Source organism: Prionailurus bengalensis, chromosome D3 (assembly GCF_016509475.1).
Source record: "Prionailurus bengalensis isolate Pbe53 chromosome D3, Fcat_Pben_1.1_paternal_pri, whole genome shotgun sequence".
In the NCBI taxonomy this organism is placed as follows: Eukaryota; Metazoa; Chordata; class Mammalia; order Carnivora; family Felidae; genus Prionailurus; species Prionailurus bengalensis.
In genome coordinates this window covers 92,002,523-92,023,909 of record NC_057356.1, presented here as the reverse complement: position 1 = coordinate 92,023,909, position 21,387 = coordinate 92,002,523, and the positions used below count along the sequence as shown (strand labels likewise).

Below are 21,387 nucleotides of genomic sequence, written 5' to 3'. Positions count from 1 at the left end.
GATTGTTAATCTGAGAACCTATGCTTGAGTCTTGTCCTCACAAGCCTTCATTTTCCGGGAAAAGCCGCAGGGACGGGAGGATTTAGCCCTGGCGTGTGGGGTGCGGGTTTCCGCCACGTCACGTGTCTGTGCTCGGCTCTGCACGCTTTCGCCATCCGCCTGCCCCTCCGTGTGCGGCCGTGCGGGGAGCATGTCCGCGGAAACGTCTGGACCCCGGGGCAGCGGCGCCACAGCCCTGCCTGACCCCGTCTCCAGCACCTTTGAAAGCAAGACACAGATTGCATGGCTCCCCCGTCCCCTCCAGCCCTAACGCGTCTGTGAAAGTCGAAAGGACTGTAGGCCGAGGCACGGGGTCCCGGGGGCTCCATCAGAAGGCGGTTTTGTCCCATCGACTCGATTCCTGGGGGGCGGGGCACGGAGTCTCCCACATCCCTTTGGCACGACGGTGAAATCTCGGGGCCTGTCCGCCGAGGACAGAGCCGGGGGGCTGCCGGCGACCTTCCGCCGACACCCAGCGGCTTGCTTGGCCCCCGTGTCGCACCTGAGGCTGGAGCGTGTACCGTGAAGGCCCACTCACCGCGTCTGCACACCCCGAGCCCCAGCCCCTCCCCGTGATCGCAGAGGAAAGTCAAGCACGTCGGAAAACAAGGTGGTCGTAGGGACACAGATATTCTTACATTTCAGCTGTCAGCGACCACTGCCCTGTGCCACAGCCTCGGAAGTGAGGAGTGAGGGGGTCCGCTGGCGGCTGGAGGCAGGGGCTGGCTTCTCCCTTCATGACACACACGCCGTGAGCCCACAGGCTCTGTTCATAGAGCGGAGCCTCCTGACCACCCCATAAGGAGGGGCCGTTTATCCCCATTTTGTAGAAGAGGAAACTGAGGCCCGGAGAGGTTTTGACACTTGCCCGAGGTCACACAGCTAGGGAGTGGAGAGCTGAGACCGCCCAGGCTGCGCCCTGGTGCCTGGCTTGCTGGCCGGCCCCGCCCCATTTCCTTCTTCAGGACCGGCCAGATCCCAGGGCCGCCAGGAGGACTCTGGTCCTGGTGCCACACATCGGCGCTCAGGGACCCAAGCCATGGCCAGGGGTGCTGCTTCCTGGGAGAGCCTCCTCGAGGCCAGAGAATGTGGATCTTGTCTTTCTGCTTTAGAAAAAGTCTGAGCCTCAAAATTTTGCAGAGTGCTAAGTGCAGAGCTCTGCACCCTCCGGGCCTCTAGCAGGAGGGGGCAGGGGTGAGGGGTCTGCACGAAGAAGCAGGCGGGGACCCCGCCCACCCCCTCCCCACACCCAGGACAGGTGCCGGCCCTCCCGCAGCCTCCTTTCCAGGGACACGAGCCACCCCCTTCCGCAGACGTGGGGGAGAAGGCTTTTGCTTGACGCGCTGCACTTCTCTTGAAAGCCACACGGTGTGAGGAAGGGATCTGGCCTTTCAGTGACAGCACTTGGGTGCACGGCTCCTCACGCGGGGGCCGGGGCGGGGCCAGCGCTGCAGCGAGGAGCGGGGGGTGCTCGGTGCTGGGGTCTCCCCGCGCCCCGCCTGGCCCCGCAGGCGCCGCCCTGAGAGCCGTCCGGTCTCTTGCAGGGAGCCGAGGGGCAGAAGCCGGGATTCGGCTACGGTGGCCGAGCTGCAGCCCACAAGGGATTCAAGGGGGCCGACGCCCAGGGCACGCTCTCCAAAATCTTCAAACTGGTAATGTAGCCCCTCTTAACGTCAGGGTTGCGGGTGGGGGGCCCTGGGGCGGCCTGCAGCCTTTCCACACCGCCTCTCCCATGGGGCTAGCTTGCCAGGCTGGCCGGTTCAGCGGGCCTTCTCCAGGCTTATGTGAGCAAGCCCTGGGCTGGGCCGGGCTCCCTCGGGGGCCTGAGGACACACAGAGGGTCCCACGTGCCCAAGGGAATGAGTAGGAGCCGAGTGAACAGAGGGGAGGTCACTGCATCGGGCGGAGCCCCCCAGAGGCCACACGGGGGTCAGCCGCACTGGCTGATGTGGACGCTGGAGTCACAGGGGCCACCATCTGTTAGCGCCTGAGCTCAGCAAGGCCCAGACACCGGATGGGACTTGAGGAGACAGAGTAAGGACAGCAGGCGGTCAGAGAGCCCCGCAGCCCCCTGCTCTGGGCTGGGATCCAGACCTCCACCTGCCCCTGGGTTGTGGGAGGGCCCCGTCTGGCCTCTGTTCATTCCCGGCCCCTGTCGTGGCTCACGGTCACGTCCCGGGTTTACTGTCGGTCCCGGGGGGCAGGAAGAACATTGCCGTGAACAGGCTGTAACTGCCTGGGAGCCGGACGTCCGAGGGCCTCGGCCACAGGACCCACCTGACGGCAGCCGCTGTCCCCGTGGGTGGGCACAGTGACGGGTCTGCGCCCCCAGGGCTGCTCCTAGCGCGGGCAGGCCGTGAGCCCACAGTCAGGGGCCCGAGGCTGCCCAGGCGTCCCATCCCTGCGATCACACAATTCTCGTCGGGTTCGGGGACTTGTTGAGCATTGCCGTGTGCTGTTGGGGGTCCGGGACTGTCCCCCCGCACAGAGGAATCCACAGCTCCTCCCAGAGGAGCGGGTCCTCGTGGTGGGGACGGAGAAAGATGGGTGCTACAGGCTAGAGGCAGGGCAGGGCCCACGGGGGGCACGGGCCTCCGCGCCCCAGAGAGCTGCTCACAGCTCCAGGGAGAGAGCCCCACCAGGCTGCGGAGCTGGCCTCACACCCAGGGGTTCCCGGCTGAGGGGCGACCGCGGGTGAGGCACGGGGCTCCCCCCACAGAGGGCCCTCTGACTTCCTGAGGGTTTTGCCACCTGGGTCCCATGACACCTACACCTTACGTGTGTGCGTCGAGGGGCCGGCCGTGCGGGTCTGGCAGAGACCTGTAAAAATGGGGCTGGGGTGTCCGCGGCGCCCATGCGGGGTCTTGGTGGCTGAGCCAGCACTCGAGGGCCCGCAGCTGGACAAGGAGAGGGACGGCCCCAGTGGGGATGCGTCGCCCCTCTGGGCGGTGCGGGACAGTCCCAGGCTGACTGAAGGCCCCGGGAGCACCGTTCGCTGCCCGGTGTGGTCACACACTGTCGTTAGAGTAGCACCACGAGCCGGTTTCCACTCTGAATCCAGACGATGGCGCCAGAGCCGGCTCTGAACAACCAGCCGCGAGTATTTGCGAGGCGGCCCAGTCCGCCCTTTGTCCGACCTAAACAAGTGTGATGCCCGCACGTAAAAGACAGGGTTCCTGTGTCACGGCAGGAAAGGCACCAGAAAAGGCGCAAAACCCCACGATGCCCGCAGCGCCCTGCCGAGAGAACCACAAATCGTGAAAGATTTCACTTTTATCTTTCTCGGGTGAAAGAAAGGTGAGCGAGCGTCGCTGTAGAACACGGAAGACGTGGTCGCCCCGAGGAGGGTGGGGGGATGGTCTGGGCTTGGTTCCCAGACACCAGCACGGGCGCACCTGCTCCGTCCGCGCCCGTCCGCGGCGTCCAGCCATCGCAGACAAAGCATCCCGGGTTCTTATTCCACATGACGGCCTCCTCACCTTGTGGCTTCAGGCCAGTGGTCACATTCTGGGGGAGGCGTGTGTTTCCACGGAAACTGCACGTTGTCGGTGTTCTTGGTCGCGGATGAGAACAGGGGGTCGGCCTCTCTCCGCCTGTCCTCAGACCATCCGAGGGGGTCCCAGGGAACGAGTTAATCTAACATTAAAAGGTCCTGCTGTACGTGGCTCGGCGGTGTCGCCCCGAGAGATTGGGCGGCTGAAAGGCGGGACCCACGCTTCCCCCAAGCTCCAGGTCACGCCCAGTTCGGGCTCCGTCTCCGCCAGCCAAGCACGAGGCTCCTCAACCCACTCGCCGTTGACACGAGGCCTCCGACCTGTGTGAGCTTGCTGATGGCTTCGTAATACTCCGAGGTTTTACGATTTGTGCCGGGATAATTTGGCGTGTGGCCCAAATAGCCATCGTGGGGTCGCATGAGTGGTGTGCCCGGTGGCCGGGACACGCGGCGGGAACGGCCCAGTGAGCGCGTGCGTGTGGAACCCCCCCCTCCCCCGCCACGGCGAGTCCAGATTCGGCGGATGCTGGGCCCACACAGAGGTGAGGGGAGGCAGGACCGTGGTTGAGGAAAGTCAGCCGTATCCGGGAAAAGGCTCAAATCTGTGAAGTGAGTGGTCACCAACTGGCTTGCTAAGTCGTCTTATGTCAGGTAAAGTGCAGGCAGGATCTTCTCCCCAAGGTCAATTCTAAAGCAAATCTGAGTAAGAAGACAAATCCTACCCCGCACATTCAAGTAACTGAGGTCATCGCGATGCCTTTGCTCAGTTCTGAGATGTGGCGACGAGAAGGTGAGGAAAAGCACCGTGTGGAGGCCCCGGGTACAAACCCAGAGCCGCGTCCGGGAGAGCAGCGCTTCCTAGGTGCCCAGAGCCTGGCCAGGCGTGCCCTCGCCCGCCTCTGAATTGCCTACGGTGCCCACGCCGCTCCTGGGCTGCCCCCAAGGCTTCCTGCCCCAGAGCGCCCCGGGTCGGGTCGGAGCCCGGAAGTGTGCAATTGGAAGGCCTCCCCCTCGCCGGAGAAACGCAGACGTGCCCACTCGGGGTAAGCAGTTCCTGTGCTTCCCGGCGTGGTGACTGTTCATCCCGCGGACGGAATGGCCGGGGGACAGGGAAGGCCGAGGGGGACCTCCGTCTAAGGAACGTGCCTGTGTGCCAGCCTGGTCACCAGCCCGGTCACCAGCCCCACCGAGAGAGCCCCGTGTCTATCCTGCACGTTCACGGTTCACGACTAACACAAGCCTGAGGCCCATTTGGGTTTTGTAGGTTCAGCACTTTTCCTACGAATTTCTTTTTGTACAAAGTGGTTTAGAAATTTTAAAACTCCTGCACAGACCCAGGGAAACTTCCCCTTTCAATTCATATGGCTTCGATCAGATTTTACCACATGAAACGTTCGCGAACTGGCCGACTACAGTCACATGCTGCCGAAAGAGCCACCGCAGTGCGGCGACAGATTAAAAACGATCCCTCCAGAAGTGAGACGGGCTCGGGGAGGGGAGGAGGGGGGGATGGCGGAGACCTCACGGTAGTCACGGTGGTGCTGTTTCCTTCCTCGTTGGTTGGACACTGGGTGGAGAGCGCTGTATTTCTCCCAGTCGTCAGGGAAGGGAATCAAAACGTAATTGGGGTTCGCTATTTCCAAATACGCAGCTGAAACAGTTCCCTGCCCTGGGGTACAAGCGGGGAGAGGGCGCAGGACCTTCCGGCAGGTTCTATTCCTTCCCAGCCCACGACTCAGCTTCGGGCCGGCCTTCTCCTGGTGAGGCCAGCCTCATCCACTCGGCCGAGCCCAGGGCCGACCAGGCACTGGACATCAGTCGGTTCAAACGTGCTGAAAACCCGACAGAAAGAAAAACGTGAGAGCCACGCAGCAGGGGTGCTGGCTGTAAACCTGACCCCGCCTTTGGCTGACTGACTTTGGGGAAATAACTCCACGTCTCTGTGCTTTGGCTCCTCCGACTGTAAAACAGGGAAGCTAAGAATCCCTGCCTCCGGGATCAGCTTTCTCTTTCCTCAGAGGAAACAGGTGTAATGGATTTTGCTCACGGGAGACACTCCGCACGCTGTCGGTACAACAATAGGAAACAAAACCAAATGTCCACCGTTGTCTCCATCTCAGAAGGAGCCATCGGGAAGTGAAGACGGGGCCTCGGGCCAGGTGTCTTGCGAGGGGTGTGGGGAACTTGGTCCATCTCAGCACAGACGGGCTTTGCTCCATAGAGCAGTGGTTCTGCTGCTTTTCGGGAATCAATCACACTGTACAGGGTCGCCCGCAGGTGGGTTTCTTGGGAATTTAGGGAACGGTGAAGCCAGCGCGCACTTGTTCTGGCTCCTCCCGAGGGCAGCGCTGAGGGCCGGTGGTCAAAGGCGAGCCAGGCACACGGGTGGGGGGCTGGCCCCTAGGACCCGGCTCAGGTGGAGGAGAAAGGCCCCCTCCGGTGACTCCTTCAGATACTTCAGAGGCTAGAATTCCATAAACGTTTTCACTTCTGAACATAAAATCCCACGAGTTGAAACGTAAAACCCTGACAAATCAGAACCGTCACCTCACTCTGTTGACTGTGCTGTTTATGAGGCGTTTTTGGCTTTAGCGCTCCCATTATTGACATTGTCGGGCAACGTGGCAAACGTGTGATTAGAACAGGTCAGGGTGGGCTCAGTGCACATGTCATTGGGCAAATAGCATGTTTCACGTATATCTTGCTTTCTGGGGGCTCACAGTCTCAAGGAAATCTTTGAGAGGTGACTTAATTGTTCGTTCATAATCCAAGAAGAAAAGGGGAATCCAAGGAGAAAAGAGCCTAAACCTTGAATAAAAATGTGAATGCCAAAAGAAAGGTACATTTCCCCCGGGTCCGTCTAAGTGGCATCTGGACCCACAAATGGCCCCGTCTCCTGGGGAGCTGACGCTTCAACCGAGCCCCCTCTCCGCCACTGGTCTCTGCACAGCTGTGTGCCACCTCGGCGATCGCCAATTCGGGTTTTCTTTCGTCCGGAAAATACGTCCGTTCGTGGTTTTAAGACCTTGATGTCCGAGTCTATGGACGACCCCTCTGGGCAGCTGGTTTTATGGGTGAGGCGGGGCAGAGCGCCAACAGGACTGTTCCTGGGGATGACTTTGCAAGGCCTGGCCCTTGCCTGGTGGGCACAGCGGCAGGTGTGATCACGGGACTGAAATCTCTCCCAAGATGAAGCTGTCCCTATTGTTTGTAGACACCTGCCTCAATCACCCCAGAATCTCTAGCTGGAGACAACCAGGGCTCAGTCAGTGCAGCTGGAACAAATAGGGCTCAGTCAGTGCACGGGAACAGGGTGGGTGAGCTTTCCACCCCCCGAAGGGCAGCGTTCCATGAGGCACCGGCTCTCTGTGTCCTGGGCAGGAGGTCAAGTGAGTTTACCCCGTGTAAGAGAATCGCACTTGGCACTTGAGAATCTTACCCGCTTGAGAATCGCATTAGCGCCCGCATCGGCTGGTTTGTGGCCTGGCTTCCACCCAAGCGGGACGCGTGCCCGAGGCTGCCCGTACGAGCCACCTAACTGCGTGTTTCCTTTTCTCAGGGAGGAAGAGACAGTCGTTCTGGATCACCCATGGCTAGACGCTGAAGCCCTGCCTCGTTGTTGTTACAGAATCCCGTCCTCAGCTTCTTAATATAACTGCCTTAAGATTTTAATACTGTTCACATAAATTACCTACTTGTAGCAAACCCCCCTTGCCTAATGCCCGTTGAGTTGTGCACGCAGTAGGGGCAGGCACGCCGCATCCTACTGGCAATTTCTGGCCATCAGCTAAATGGAGAAAACGCAGACAGAAAATTAAACGGCGACTCTGAGTTTGAAGATAAACGCCCTGGGACTCTCATCCCCCTGCGACGCGGCCCCGCCGCACTGTGGTGCAGGTGCACGGCGCGCCTCCAAGTTCACCCTCCGTCCTCGGACTCGCTTTGCTGACTCGGCATCCCTCGGCTTCCCGGGCACTGCCGTGGCGACGCTGCTGTGGACACAGAGACACGTGCGGGGCGGTGAGGACTGTTGATCCGAGCTTCCTTTGGTTTCTTCCCCTGCCCTTGCTCACCTCCTAACACACACTCACTCTCCCTCCAGGGTTAGGCAGTCGGGAGCGGCACAGGGGGCTTCGGTATGTGAAGTGCGGGCGGGCAGCTGTGGAGAGTCCCATGTGGTGGGCGCAGAGGGGGCGCCTGCGGGGGCGGCTGCCCACCACGGCCGGCTGGCGGAATTCAGGCGTGGCGGAGAGGGGAACAGGGAGGCAAACCTGGGCTGGGCTGCGGCCCCAACAGGAAACAGGGTCTTCTTGGACATTAGGTGATGGCGCGGCGGGAGCCAGAGCGGCCCCCGCGAGCCACCTGTTTCCCCCCAGAGCCCAGCAGGAGGGTCTGAGCGGGACTGGAGGAGTTTTCTGGGTGGCCTCACGGCGTCACCCTGGTCACTGCGGGAGGTGACCGGCGGTATGCTTACCACGGCACGGCACACAGCAGACACTAACCCTGGGAGGACGGGTAGCGTCCCGCCCACCCGCATCCCAGACACAGACGTGCGTAGTCGGTAGGCTTCGGAGGGTTCTCTTCCCGAATCGCTGACCTGGACGTGCGAGCAGAGAGGGGGACTCCTCTGAGCTGTGTCTCTTCTAACGCGAGCTGACCTTTCCTGTGCGCCCCTCCTAACATACTGACCCCACCTTTTGATTTTAGCGTATCTCTCACAGGCCTTCCAAAGAGCCCCACACCGGCACCCCCGCCCCCTTAGAACCCAGATGAGTAGTGAGCGTAATCCTGTCCTAATTCCTGCTCGGTGTGGGTTTAATGTAGTGTCTATTAATACCTAGCCTCAATGATGAGAGGGTGGGGGGGGGGTAGAAAAAAGGTACAAAATTCCAGAAACAGAACCTCCAAATTGCTCAACACACACACACTCGACATCTTTGAGCCGACTGCTGACCGAGTGATCTCTCTTCGTGGCTACGCACCCCGTCAGCGTGCGCTGTGATGGGGGGGGGGGGGGGGGTCTCATGGAAAGTACACACTGTTCTTGAATATTGAAATAAAATAATAAACTTTTAATGATATTTGTACGGGTGTCTTACTTTATCTTTATTCTGGTCTGTGGACCGCGAGCCAAACAGAGCAAAAGTCGCGTCTCGGAGGCGACGTGTGAGAGTGCTTCCTGAGCAGGGGCTGAGCCGCCGGTCAGTGCGTTATCACCGGACGGCTTTCCGTTAAGAGAAAGTGGAACACAGGTCATGGTTAGGGCACTGGTTTGCTCACTCACAAGGCAAAGAATTTTCAATTTGTCCCTGAACAGCCTGTTGAAGTATATTTACACTTTGTTGTTTTACCAGAGTAAACACCTGTTAACGTGAGCTGAAGAAACTCTGAGAAATTACTTCTTGCCACACAGAGACCTCAACAACCATAAGGGGTTTGGGAAATTTTGTGTGTTAGCTGCTATGGGTTACGGAAGTTCTGTTTCCAAAAGATAAACCAAAGTTTTCACTTGGTTTTGTTTTGCTTTTAACTAAAATCCCGGACTCCCTAGTGCCTCAGCCATGAGAAACCGTGCACGCCTGCGGGTTAGCGAGGGAAGCCCCCCAACTCTGGGATGCTTGTGGGAGCCCTTCTCCAGGGGCCCCAGGCCCGGTGTCGTGCGAATCCCCCCAAGAACGAACGGGGAAGCCGCCCTGCTCGGCCGGGACCGACCCCTCTCCTCTCCACCTCTGGACCCAACCCTCAGACTGACGAATTGTGAAACTCATGCACAGATAGACACGTTTTGAAAATAGTATTCTTTCAGGGGCATCTTAACAGACATGTAGTACAGGTTTTTGAAACTAAAAAAATATAATGGGGCGCCTGTGTGGCTCCGTTGGTTAAGTGTTTGATTCACGGTTCCTGAGTTCAAGCCCGTGTCAGACTCGGTGCTGACAGTACTGAGCCTGCTTGGGATTCTCTCTCCCTCTCTCTGCCCGCCCCGTGCTCCCGTTCTCTCTCAAAATAAGTAAGTTTTAAAAAGCCACACGAGAACACAGCATCACGTCTGTGATGTCTTGACCAAAGGTGCATCACGAAGAAACGCTGGGGGAGAAAGTGGGTGACTGCCTCCTGCATGAAGGCCCGGTTTTCAGAAATGTCGCCGTGATGGGAGCCACGGCCAGAGGGGGTGCAGTTCCGACCCGAAGGTCAGGGTAGGTGGGAGCCTGAAGCCCTCTGTTGGTGTGAGGGCGGTACTGTCCGTGCCCTTCCTGTAACTCGTATGGAAGTTTGAAACCGCTTCAGAAATGCAGGGTTACACAGAAGGGATAAAGACGGCCGGTCATTATGGGGCGCCTGGGTGGCTCAGTCGGTTGAGCGTCCGACTTCGGCTCAGGTCATGATCTCACGGTTCGTGAGTTCGAGCCCCACGTCAGGCTCTGTGCTGACAGCTCAGAGCCTACAGCCTGCTTCAGGTTGAGTCCCTCTCTCCCTCTCTGCCCCTCGCCTGCTCACGCTCTCTCTCAGAAAAAAAACTTTAAAAAGGAAAGTGTTTACGGGCACCTGGGTGGCTCAGTCGGTTGAGCGTCCAACTTCGGATCGGGTCATGATCTCACAGTCCGTGAGTTTGAGCCCCGCGTCGGGCTCTGGGCCAACAGCTCAGAGCCTGGACCCTGCTTCAGATTCTGTGTCTCCCTTTCTTTCCCCCTCCCCCACCCTTGCTCGGTCTCTGTCTCAGAAATAAACATTAAAAAAAAAAAAAAAAAAGATGGTGGGTCATTAAACCTGAGAAAGATCACCCCAAGGGAAGCAGGGAAAGGGCGCCGTGAAGAGCGCCCCGGGGCAGGTGGCCAGCTGTTGTCCCACTTGGCACAGAGCCACCAAGAAACTGGCGGACCTCACGTCAAGATGAGCTGCTCTGCGTGAGACACAGGACCGTCTTCCCAGGGAGTGTGGTTACCAGGGTAACTTGGTTCTGATACTAGAGTGGCGGCATAGGACCGTGTCTCTTGATTGATCCAGGATAATGGAATCAGGGAAACGTGTCTGTCGGTAGAGAGTGTGAAGCAGTGTGTGTGGGTGTAGACAGTTTCCACATTTCACTTCTTCCTGAAGGACTAAAAAGAGCCAATACCTCAAAGGTGCTACGTGACAATAACAGCTTCTCGGTGACGGGGACGGCTTCGTGGATGGTGTGGGGTAAATTGGCCACTGACATTTGTAATAAAAATTCCCAGAGAGCAAGCCGAGCCAGGGACATTTCACGGCCTCCCGAGTGATCGGACGACGTAGCACCGGCAGCCGCGATGCATCTGAACTTCTCACAAGACGCCAGTTTCCTGGGCGCTGGCAGAGGGCTCCTGGGTCAGAGAGAAAGGGGGTGATCGGTCACAGCACCGGGGGAAGCAGGGCATCAGCCTCTGTGCGGATATCCCCACGCCCGACTCCCACGGGGCGACCCAAAGTGGGCCAGGTGATGCCCATATGCACAGAGCACTGTGGTGGAGGAGAGGAGCCCGGGCTTAGGGAACCTGGGGCTTTTATACAAGGCAGCCAGCTGGCCTGACCTGGCCCCAGAGGAAGACACGCCTTGATTAGACCGGTCAGGAAACAAGCATGGCTCTGCTCTGAAGATTCCCCAGCTCCAGAGTCCACGTCCTACACAAACAGCCTCGGAAAGATCCTGGGTCAAAGGCAGAGAGCACTGTGTCCCAGGACGCCCAGGAACGAGGCACCTGCGGACCGTGGCCTCCCACCCGCGACGGCTCATTAACTGAGAACAACTAACTTTATAGGTGAGGGGACAGGCCCTGAGAAGTTAACTGAGTGTCCTGACGACACGGTCAGCCATCAGCCCCAGGACCGGTCTGACCCGAGGTCCCAAGTCACCCTGCCCCTCAGCTTTGCTGACGCACAGGAAGCTTTGTGAACTCACGCCTTTGTGTTTGGACACAAAGACTCTTACATCATCAGAGAGCCAAGCGGCCCGGGAAAATGCATCTGGAGAAGCGTTTTAAACGGAGACAACCACTGTTGTCTCTCTGGAAGAGAGCAGATCTTCCAGAATCTGGGAATTCTTTCTAAAAAGTCCCTTCCCCCCACCCATCACATTTTAAAACCTGTTAGAGCAATATTCCTCCGACAAACAAGAATTGTCAATTTCTCACCATTCCCTCTAAGTCCAGGAAAGAAAACCCAAAATCATTTTAGGTAGTTCAGTGCAACAAGGTATGGAGCCTCCCTCCACTCTGTGGTAGGAACAAGGTGCACAGGGATGTCCCCAGTTTGTCGTCTCAACAGGACAAGGACTTCATAAACCTCCAACTTCTAAAAGTCTGCAAATATATCTTTACTTATTTAAAGTTTATTTACTTATTTTAAGGTAAACAGAGACCGCTGAGCGGGAGAGAAGCAGAGAGAGAGACAGACAGAGAGAGAATCCCAAGCAGGGGCTCGAACTCACGAAGCCGTGAGATCACGACCTGAGCCGAAACCAAGAGTAGGACAATTAACCGACTGAGCCAGCCAGACGCTCCTGGAAATAGATCTTTAAGTAGAGGATTAGATGCTATAATATAAACGAACTCCACTGGTGTTTCTGAGGAAGTCTAACACCCCACACAGCTCACCAACAGACATAGTGATACCGTGATGGCGTTTCATTTCCTTGTTGTTACTCCCAAATACCTTGTGAGAGAGAGAAAATGAACAGTTACCCTCAAGGACAGAAAAGAAGACCCGTTCACACTCTTCAAACCCCATGGATCTCGATTCATTGCAAATCCAGCGTCGCTGTGTTGGGTTAACCCTTGCTGAAAACGCTACCTGCAGAAAACATCCATCTTTAAAACAGTCGTAACTCACCCCGAACCCAAAAAATGTAAATATACAGGAGCTTTAAAATAATACCAGAACTATTTTTATTCTTCTTAAAGCCAGCACAGTGGCTTTTGGCAGAACTATCCATTTCTAATACAAAATTGGGTTAAATATTATCCAATGTATAAATAGACCATGGGACAATTTTGAAGGGTAGAAAAAAAATTCTTCTGTAAATAAAAAAAAAAAAATTATTTTTCTTTACTGGTGAATCAAGAGTGAATCACAATGTCATTGTAGGATTTGTCAAATAGATTACAAACCTTGATTTAATACAAAAGTCTTCATGTTGTAAAGCATTACATGTAAAAAAGATTAAATAGCAAAATTTCTTAAGGTTACTGCCTATTGCTCCTGCCACGTAATCTTTATTTTTTTTAGTGCTTCAAATAGTTTATTCATCATCCATGAGAACCTACCATAGCGCCTCTGTGTGAAGGGCAGGGGTATGACAGGGAGTGTGAGCTCATCTGTGTGTGTGTGTGTGTGTATGTGTGTGTGCAACACGCGCGCACATGCCTCAGGAAGGGCAGTCCATTCAGATGAGGTCAACAGTGACAAAGAGAAACTTGACTTACAAAACTTACCAAGGCGAAGAAAACGTCTTTACCAGAGATGCGCAGACATGGCGGGGTGGCTCCACTGTTTAAACAGTGAAAATGAAAGCAGGTTTTAAAAACCTGATTTTCATTAGGATAAGGCAAAGATCTAGAGGCCCCGGATGTCAACACCTTTGAAATTCTGTTCTAAAAAGCCAAACCCCTACGTTGCATGAATAGGGATTCAGTGGCAAAAAGAGAAAAAAAAACCTAGATTACTACAAAGTGCCAATTATATAATTTCATCTCTGCCTCACTTTACACAGATTTGAGAAAAAGAATAGATTAGCAATGACCAACCCTTGGATTATTATTTTTTTGGTGGTGGTGGTGCGGACACAATAATGATTTTGAAATAAACTTCTGGGGGAAAAAAAAAAAAAGACAAAAAAGCAGGCATGAGAAGTCTCTAAAAAGAACACCCAGAAAGCAGACCTACGTATCTTACGTATGTATCTTTTTTCAAAGGTGTTACTTACAGAAATCTGAGTGATCATTTAATGTCAAAAGTGTGCACCTTCACGAGTTACAGATATTTGTCTGCGAAGAACAGAAACCTACTCACGCTTCTAAGAACACCTTGTACCTGTACCAGTGCAAGCATTTCTGGCACATAAATGCTCCACGGGAGGTTCAGAGGAGATGGGAGAACTGGGTATAATCGTGGAGGCCAAGCTCACATTCCCTTACAGGCAATGGGGCAGGGAGCACAGGATATCAAACTAGAGTCGCTGCCCCATTCAATGTCGCACTTGCTCGGAACAGAAACCCGAGGGGGCAGTCAGTGGGAATTCCTCCTTAGGACAGACGGTCCCGCCCCATCCGCATTGGGCGGTGGGGAGTCGGGTCTGCACCGAACAGCCAGGCAGACGTCTCCCCCAGTCCCTTGTGGGGTCTGCCCCCCCGCCCCCCGACCCGTGCAAGCACTGGGGGACCCACAGAGGAGGGCCCAGGGTAGGGACACTTCGGTTTACATTTCTGAAGAGATGTTTTTATTTTACTCTACTGTTCTGGGAAAACAGGACCACCCTTGTGTCCTCCAGGGGACGGGACCCTACGCCCGCCACACCCTGGCTGCCTGCCCGCCCCAGGAAGCATCCCCTGGTTCTCAGTGTCTGTGCAAAGGCAGGTCACCCTCTAGGCTCACGTGAGTGCTCCCGGACCCTCCCCTCACCACCAGAGTGGGTTCAGGACAGTCACGCACTTTCCAGAGGGATAGCTCACATGGATGGTGCGCCTGTCACTGACCCACATCCTGATTTGTGAGGTCTGGAGCCCCTCAGAGGGACCTTCCAGGGGGTTAAGTCCTCGTCGTCTGGCCTTCACGGAGGGGAAGGGAAAGATCGCTACAGTTCTGCTCTGTTAAAAATGATCTGAACTTGAAATTAATTCATGTGCCAAACTATTACGTATTAAATACTTTAAAAGAAAAAAATTAATCACACTTCCTAACTTCATTTTTTATTTATTGTTATTCCAAAGCAGGTACGCTATGAGGAGATATTTCTAAAAATACAGTTATCTGTTCTCAAAACCCTGGTTATGCAGGAGGCTAGAAATCTCTTGTCAGAAGACATTTATTAACCAGTAAAATATAAAGATCAACCTGTACTCCACCAAAGGTTCAAGTGAAATTATGTCTTTACAAAACCTTATATTTTCAAGGAATGTTTTGCAAAGAAGCAGCTTTTATAACTAGGAAGTAAATAAAAATAATATATTAATGTCTTGTGTTTGCCTGCGGAGTTAATAAGTCGAGAAAACTCGCAAAATGAATTATTGATAGATTGTTCCTCATTTTCTTTGACGAAAATAAAAGTAGGCTTTAGATTCACCTGGTAAGGCCTTACGTAAACAGGCAATTCACCGATACAGTTCACTGAACTACGCTTTCTGTACACGTAGGAATCAAACCCTTTTAGACACTGTCCTGAGAGATGACATTTAATGCTACAACCAAAATAAATAACCTAGCGAGAACAAAATTTTTCAAATGCAATAATTTCAACTTTGGAGGTCTCTGTTCACCAAAATTAATCAACATTTCTAAAATATTTTAATACAAAATTATAAAAGAAAAGTGCATTAAAAGCAGAATCTTTAAAACTCTGGCACAATTACAATTATTCTGAATATATGGACTACTGCCGGTACACAATGACATTCAAGGAGAACCTCAGGATATAGAAGTCCAGTATCACAAGAATAAGTCAAATAAGGCTTTTTTTTTTTCCTTAAAAAAATATACAATACACAAAGCAGTTTGAAAAAAAAAGTAATATTATTTAACAGTTTTCTGACTTAAATATTTTCACATAACAAAAGTTTTTATATCACCATCAATATTACTTATATACATATGCCCAAAGTGAACAACAACAACAACAAAAAAAAAAAATCAAAAGATGCCCTTTGAAAAAATAACAGTGAGAATGTCTCTTTCTTCAGGAATCTGAAATGAGCCCGTCTCTTAATATACAAAGTCCATACAATATTTATAATAAAACTTCTCTCTTCTGAAACCAGGGAGGCAATGAGAGAAAATAAAAGCAATTATTTTTCAGGAAGAAAAAACCAAAAGCAAAGCAACCCCACCTTTATGTTACAATGAAAAGATACCCATTTGTGAATATAACGAATACAATACTGATCTGAAGTGCTCGCAGGGAGCTAAAAACTCTGACGCTCTCTCTGGAATCTGGGGACTAGAGCTTCTATTTACAAAATATACTGTTCAGCCACACAGAGGCCCATATATCTGCGTATGTACATATGTATTTATATATAGAACATATAAATAACTTTGAAGGAGAAATTCACATGAAGTAAAGAACTTTCCATCTTTGGAATGCTGTAGGAGCAACACACACTGCCCCCCGCACGGGGTGGGATTTGGTTTGGGACGTGTTCAATGTGGCACCATTGATGATAGTAAAGAATTCCCTGAAATAAAAAATACACCTGCTTATGCGTGAAGAGAAAGTCACGGGGCTCGTACGGTCCTTACCTTTAATCTACAAACGCACCTCTCAGGCGTCGGGGTGGGCAGGGCCACGGCACCCTCACTCCCGGGAGCCAGCTCTGCCCTTCCCTGCTTGTGACGTATGGCTTGTGCTTTCTGCAACCGTCTAACCCGCGTACCTGGATGTCGACTAAAGAAGCAAGTGCGGCCCCTCCCGTGAGGACGGTTTAATCCTTCTCGGTGTCGGGTTTACAGCCCCCCAGGTTTCTGCCCCGATGCTGTGTTCCTGTAGCTAATGATTAGACAAACGTAATGCGGAGAGAACTGGTCCAGCCGGCTCTCAAGGAACTAGTTAGATTAACTTACGGTAGACCAAAAACAGTCCATTTCTAACTTCGAAATGCACAGAGGAAAAGAAATGGAAAAAACTTCCCTGTGTGTTCTGACATTTTTCGAACTTCATGCACCTATTTTATGTGTGTTTTATAAGCTCTGCTTCTTACGACAGAAAGCATGAAGGAAACTATCTTACTTTTTCCATGGTAACTCTCGCCTTTGCCAATACAAAGACGTCACACCACGAGGCACAGTGAGATCCAGTTAAGTTCTGTTTAACTAGATGCACTGGCCGCCGAGTAGAGGGCGAAACTACCTATCGTAGTACCTGAGCTCAATGATTCGTAGACAAATGACGGCACCGCGTTCACACCGTCCCCGGTTTTTTCCTCTCAGTCTCTGAAAGACAATGATTCTTAGATAATTTTATAACTGAAACACCGCGGTGGTGACATCCTTGACACTTGGAGCTTCAACCCGGACACTCCAAGCGCTCTGTTCTTCCGCGACACGCGACGCGAGGGACGGCCCTCCAGGCGGGTCGGGCGCGTCAGAACACACCGGCCAAGGCCTGCCACTCGCTCGCGGCCTCCTGCACCACGTCTTCCAGCTGGAGGGTGCGGCTCAGCTCCTCCGCTCCGGGCTCCTGCGGGGCCACGGGCTCCTGCACGCTTCCTGCAGCACAGACGGGAAAGAGCAGGCGGGGGCTGGGCCAGCGGCACACGGCTACTCACCTTTACACAGAGACGATTAAACAGAGACCAGAGATCTCTAAATTGGTTTGCTTTCCGTCCCACTGGAAAAATCATTTGAGCTGCAGCTTAAATAATTATGGGGGTGACAACTTCCACTCTTGGAAAGTGAATGAACGGCCCTTGCCGTGCACGCTTGCTGCCGGACGATTACGTCAACGCGGGCCGTGGTGAGCGATTAATCATGAATCCCACCAATACGGCGGGCATGGCCTCCTTACAGGAGGAGGAGCACAGAATGTTTGTGTGACAACAAAGGCTCCCTCTCTGGATGCCCCGCCCCAGGTGAAGGCCCGTCCCGCTGGCTCCCGGACCCCGCTGTCCTGAACAACCATGATCCTGAGACACAGAAGCACGGGCTGCCTGCACGTTTCCAGCTCGGGCCTCCCGCCCAGCTAGCAGTGTCCACGGTGGCCGCGGCGAGGCCATGTGCTCCCCTTGCCTCCCTGGCAAAGCCGGGTGCTGTGAGGGCCACCAAAGACCAGGAGGGAGACGGACCGTGGTGGGGGGGCAGGGGGGAGACGGGCCGTGGGGGGGGTGGGGGGCAGGGGGGAGACGGGCTGGGGCGGGCGGGGGGGGGGGGGGGAGGGGGCCACAACGGGAGGGGGGGGTGACGGGCCGTAGCAGGCGGGGGCGGGCCTTACCGGTGTAGCTGTGCGCCCGCTTCATGTGCAGCTTCATGTTGCTCTTCTGGGTGAAGCCCATGACACAGTAGTCACACTTGTAGGGCCTCTCGCCCGTGTGCTTCTTCATGTGCACCTGCAGCGCGCTCTTCTGGTTAAAGGCCTTCTCGCAGAGCGTGCAGTGGAACGGCCGCTCCCCTGGGGGGACGCACACACGTGAGCGCCCTCCTGGACGCTGCGCACACATGAGCGCCCCCCTCCGCCCCCTGCGACGCCGCGCCCGAGGGCACACAAGGGAAAGCGTCCTGAGCAGTCTACACAGAGTGCTAGTGTGAATGTACCCCACAGCGAGACCCAAACTAAAACCTGAATCAAAAGCTACTGCAACTCCTAGAAGCATCCGGAAATAAAAGTAGAGCACCCGTGGCTTACACAAAATGTTGCTAATACACCTTAGGCAGTAAGGCAAGAAAACATTAAGTACAGAGAACATCAAAGCCACTCAATTAAAAGGATAGTTTATCTAGTATTTTCTCAAACGTCATTTTAGCTGCTCTTGAGTTAACGTAGAAACTGAAAACTGAAGGCAAAGCTTCCATGTTGGCCTCCTACCGCAAGCCTGTCTGGCAGTGGGCTCGTCTCCAGTGCCCGCTCCGGCCGCAGCCCTGCCCCTCGCGGTCCCTGCCCCTGCCCCACATGCCGGGCCACCGCCAAGCCCCCAGGGCACGACCCCTTCCTCTGGGCCTACAAGGTCCTTTCCCGTGGACTCTGCACGGCTGCCTCCTGGTCAGGGGTCTGTCCGCTCTCCCGGCGCGGCCTTCCTGGACCACGTGTCAGCAGGAAGCACCGCGTGGTGGCTCAGAGATCACCTGCTCTGCTCCCAGGGTGTCGCTCTAAGTCTGTCCCTGCTACCCAGTGGCCGAGACACAGGAGGTCTCAACCACGGCTCACCGGTGCCAGGCAGAGCCGTGAAAGGGCTCCGACGCTGTCCTGCCGTAATCCCCGGGACTCTGCATGCGAGGACGTCGTACCTGTGACGGTGCTCCCTCACACAGAGGGAACGGTATCACAGACGTCATTACAGCCACAGGTGAGTGGACGGGGGACCCAGAGGGAGATCGTCCCTGTGGGCCCACACACACCCTGCCAGAGCAGAGGCGGCCGCCGCAGGGACCGGAGGCTGCACGGGGCTCTCCGCTGGTGTGCAGACGGAGCGCCCGCGGGAAGGGGGCGGTCCCGGAAAGCGGCACGCAGCGCACGGGGCGACGTGCCAGCAGCGGGCTCTCCACGCCTCCGTACGCACCCGGCTCGTTGGGAAAGCCCCTTAGCGCGTAAATACACGAGCAGGTACGGCCTCGCTGTTTTTCACTCCCGCGCTGCCGAGTGCCGGCCTGTGCGGACCACCGGGGACGTCCCCGAGGACGCCAGAGCCCGGGGCCGGGAGGGGCGCGGACGGGGCCGGCCAGGGGCACCGGAGGGCGCAGAGGCCTCGTGGGGGGCGGTGTCCGGGCTGACACCTGAAGAGGAGTCAGAGGAGGCGGGGCGGAGGGAGACCTGGAGGCCAGCACAGGTCGCGCACAGCAATGCCAGTCACGGGACAGCAGGCGCAGCTGCAGGTCCTCAGAGGGCACGAGACGGCCACGTCCGCCTGTCCCCCAGGGTCTCCACCCGGCCGGCACGGAGGCAGACCAGGCCTCGGCGGAGCAGGGAAGGCGCTGAGGCGGAGGCCGCCGGGCCGGCTCAGGGCGGGTGGCGCGTCACGGGGCGGGAGAGGCAGGGACAGACCCGAGCAGGCTCAGGTGGGGACAGGACGTCCACACAGAGAAGCCTGAGGATGTAGGGGAAGGGAAGGAACGGCCCCCGAATGCGGGCCCAGCCCTGGAGGACGCAGCAGACGGCGCCTCATTCGTCTTGAGTTCTGTGGTTGCCCTGGAGACCACAAACTCTGTGGCCTGCGGAAGCCAGCATGCCAAGTGAGCGACGGCAGCGTGCAGGCCCAGCTCCACAGGGCACGTGTGCCGCGATCCCCTTTCCTCGGCGGCGCCCCGGCGCCCGGCGCCCAGCCCGACGGCGCGGCCCGGTTACCTGTGTGGATACGGCTGTGCCGCTCCAGCTGGCTGGGCTTGGCGAACGCCTTCTCACAGGTGTCACACTTGAACACTCTGGGCTTCTGGGAGCTGAGGGAAGGGCCGGCTTGGTGCGTCTGCATGTGCTCCTGTTAACGACCACACAAGACACCTGAGGTCACGCCGGGACCACAGACCTGTGACAGGAAAGGCAACACGGCCACGGGATCACGTCCGCGGCACGGCCCACCCGGGGCCCCGCCCCGCGGGTCGGACACAGCAGGCCGACCCCGCCGGCCTCGGGCACCCGCTGTGCGGCTCTCCAGGGCCTCTGCCCTCCCTCGTTGCCCGTGACCGTGATGGTTTTTAGGAGCACCGCTCAGCTATTCTGCAGGGATGTTCGTCAACTGAGAACCGTCTGAAATGTTTCCCGTGACGGGACCGTGGCTCTGGGCTTAGGGGGTAAGGAGGTGTCCCGGTCCCAGACTATCAGGGGCGCACAGCCTGCTCCGTGACCGTGGACAAGCTGCACCACGTGGCTGACGTCTCACCTGTCAGCCCCTCCCAGGCACACTTTGCTTTTCGAGCATCCTCCTGCACCCTGGGGAAGAAGGAAGGAGGAGGGGACGCCACGAGGGCGGTGTCCACACAAATTGCTTGGGTTTTGTCTCCTTTCCTGGCCATTAACTTCTCCAAGCACATTTACGTCCGCGAGGACTCGCAGGGATTTATCGTGCGCCGTGGGTTATAACCCAACGCTACCTTATACCTTTTCTTGCTGCAACTGTTCCAGCTCTGGCAGCCGGGAGCTCTTCCAGAGGGTTCCCGGGTGCCTTCGACACATTTGTTACCCTTTACTTTCCACCGGTGAGATTCAGGACTTCCGCCGAATCGCGTCGGTCACCCTCGGAGGGGGTGGCGGTGCTGGGGTACGGCGGCCGGGCCGCGGGGGAGCCTACCTTGAGGTGAGTGGCGCGCTTGAAGGCCTTCCTGCACACGGGACACACGTGGATGCGCTCCCGGCCGTGCACCTCCTTGCTGTGCTGCAGCAGCATGGCGGCCGACGCGAAGCCGCGGCCACACTCCACGCACTGGTGCAGCCGGGCCTCCTTCTCGGGCGGCCCGCCCTGGGCCAGGCTGGCAGAGACGTCAGTGACCTGCAGTGGGGCCGGAAACCCCGGGCGTTACTCCACGGCTGCGGCTTGCAGCAGAGCGACAGAGGCACCCTCCGACACAGGCACACCCAGCCCCGAGTGTCGTCTGTCACCCTAGGGGGGGCGGCGGGGACCCAGGCATCCTATCTGACCGGCCCGCTCTCGCACTCGGGGCAGAGTTTAGAGAATGGAACGGGGTTCCGCACACGTGACCTCCCAGGTGCAAATTCGGCTCCCACCTGACGTCCCGGGTGCTCTGGAGAGAGCTTCTCCACCCTGTCCCTGGCTTCCTCATCTGGTCAACCATAACTATCAGGGCTGGTGACGGTTTGATGAGGTAAGCCATGAAAGGTCCTGAGAGTAATGCCTGGCTTACAGCACGTACTCAGGAAATGCTATTCGTGCTAGTAGTTTTAGCAGAGACAAGTATAAACGACACTGCCCCCACAATGCTGCTGCCTTGGCTGAAGATCTTTCTCAGCAAAGTGCAATATAAATAAT

General features: G+C 55.9%; 2 protein-coding genes across 10 annotated transcripts in view; one reads left to right on the top strand and one right to left on the bottom strand.

Annotated features, from left to right (window-relative positions):
• The window catches only part of LOC122470879 (myelin basic protein), a 118,827-nt gene extending 110,208 nt beyond the window's left edge, over positions 1 to 8,619 (top strand). For all 5 annotated transcript variants that reach the window (XM_043559111.1, XM_043559115.1, XM_043559113.1 and 2 more), the window contains 2 exons: positions 1,584 to 1,691; positions 7,092 to 8,619. In XM_043559111.1, coding sequence (XP_043415046.1) covers positions 1,584 to 1,691; positions 7,092 to 7,136 — 153 coding nt within the window. In that variant the 3' untranslated portion in view covers positions 7,137 to 8,619. The remainder of the gene's footprint in view (positions 1 to 1,583; positions 1,692 to 7,091) is intronic.
• Positions 8,620 to 14,442: 5,823 nt separating this feature from the next.
• Positions 14,443 to 21,387, bottom strand: part of ZNF236 (zinc finger protein 236) — a 106,955-nt gene continuing 100,010 nt past the window's right edge. For all 5 annotated transcript variants that reach the window (XM_043559104.1, XM_043559105.1, XM_043559107.1 and 2 more), the window contains 4 exons: positions 20,692 to 20,889; positions 19,752 to 19,881; positions 17,688 to 17,864; positions 14,443 to 16,966 (listed from right to left, as the gene is read on the bottom strand). In XM_043559104.1, coding sequence (XP_043415039.1) covers positions 16,842 to 16,966; positions 17,688 to 17,864; positions 19,752 to 19,881; positions 20,692 to 20,889 — 630 coding nt within the window. In that variant the 3' untranslated portion in view covers positions 14,443 to 16,841. The remainder of the gene's footprint in view (positions 16,967 to 17,687; positions 17,865 to 19,751; positions 19,882 to 20,691; positions 20,890 to 21,387) is intronic.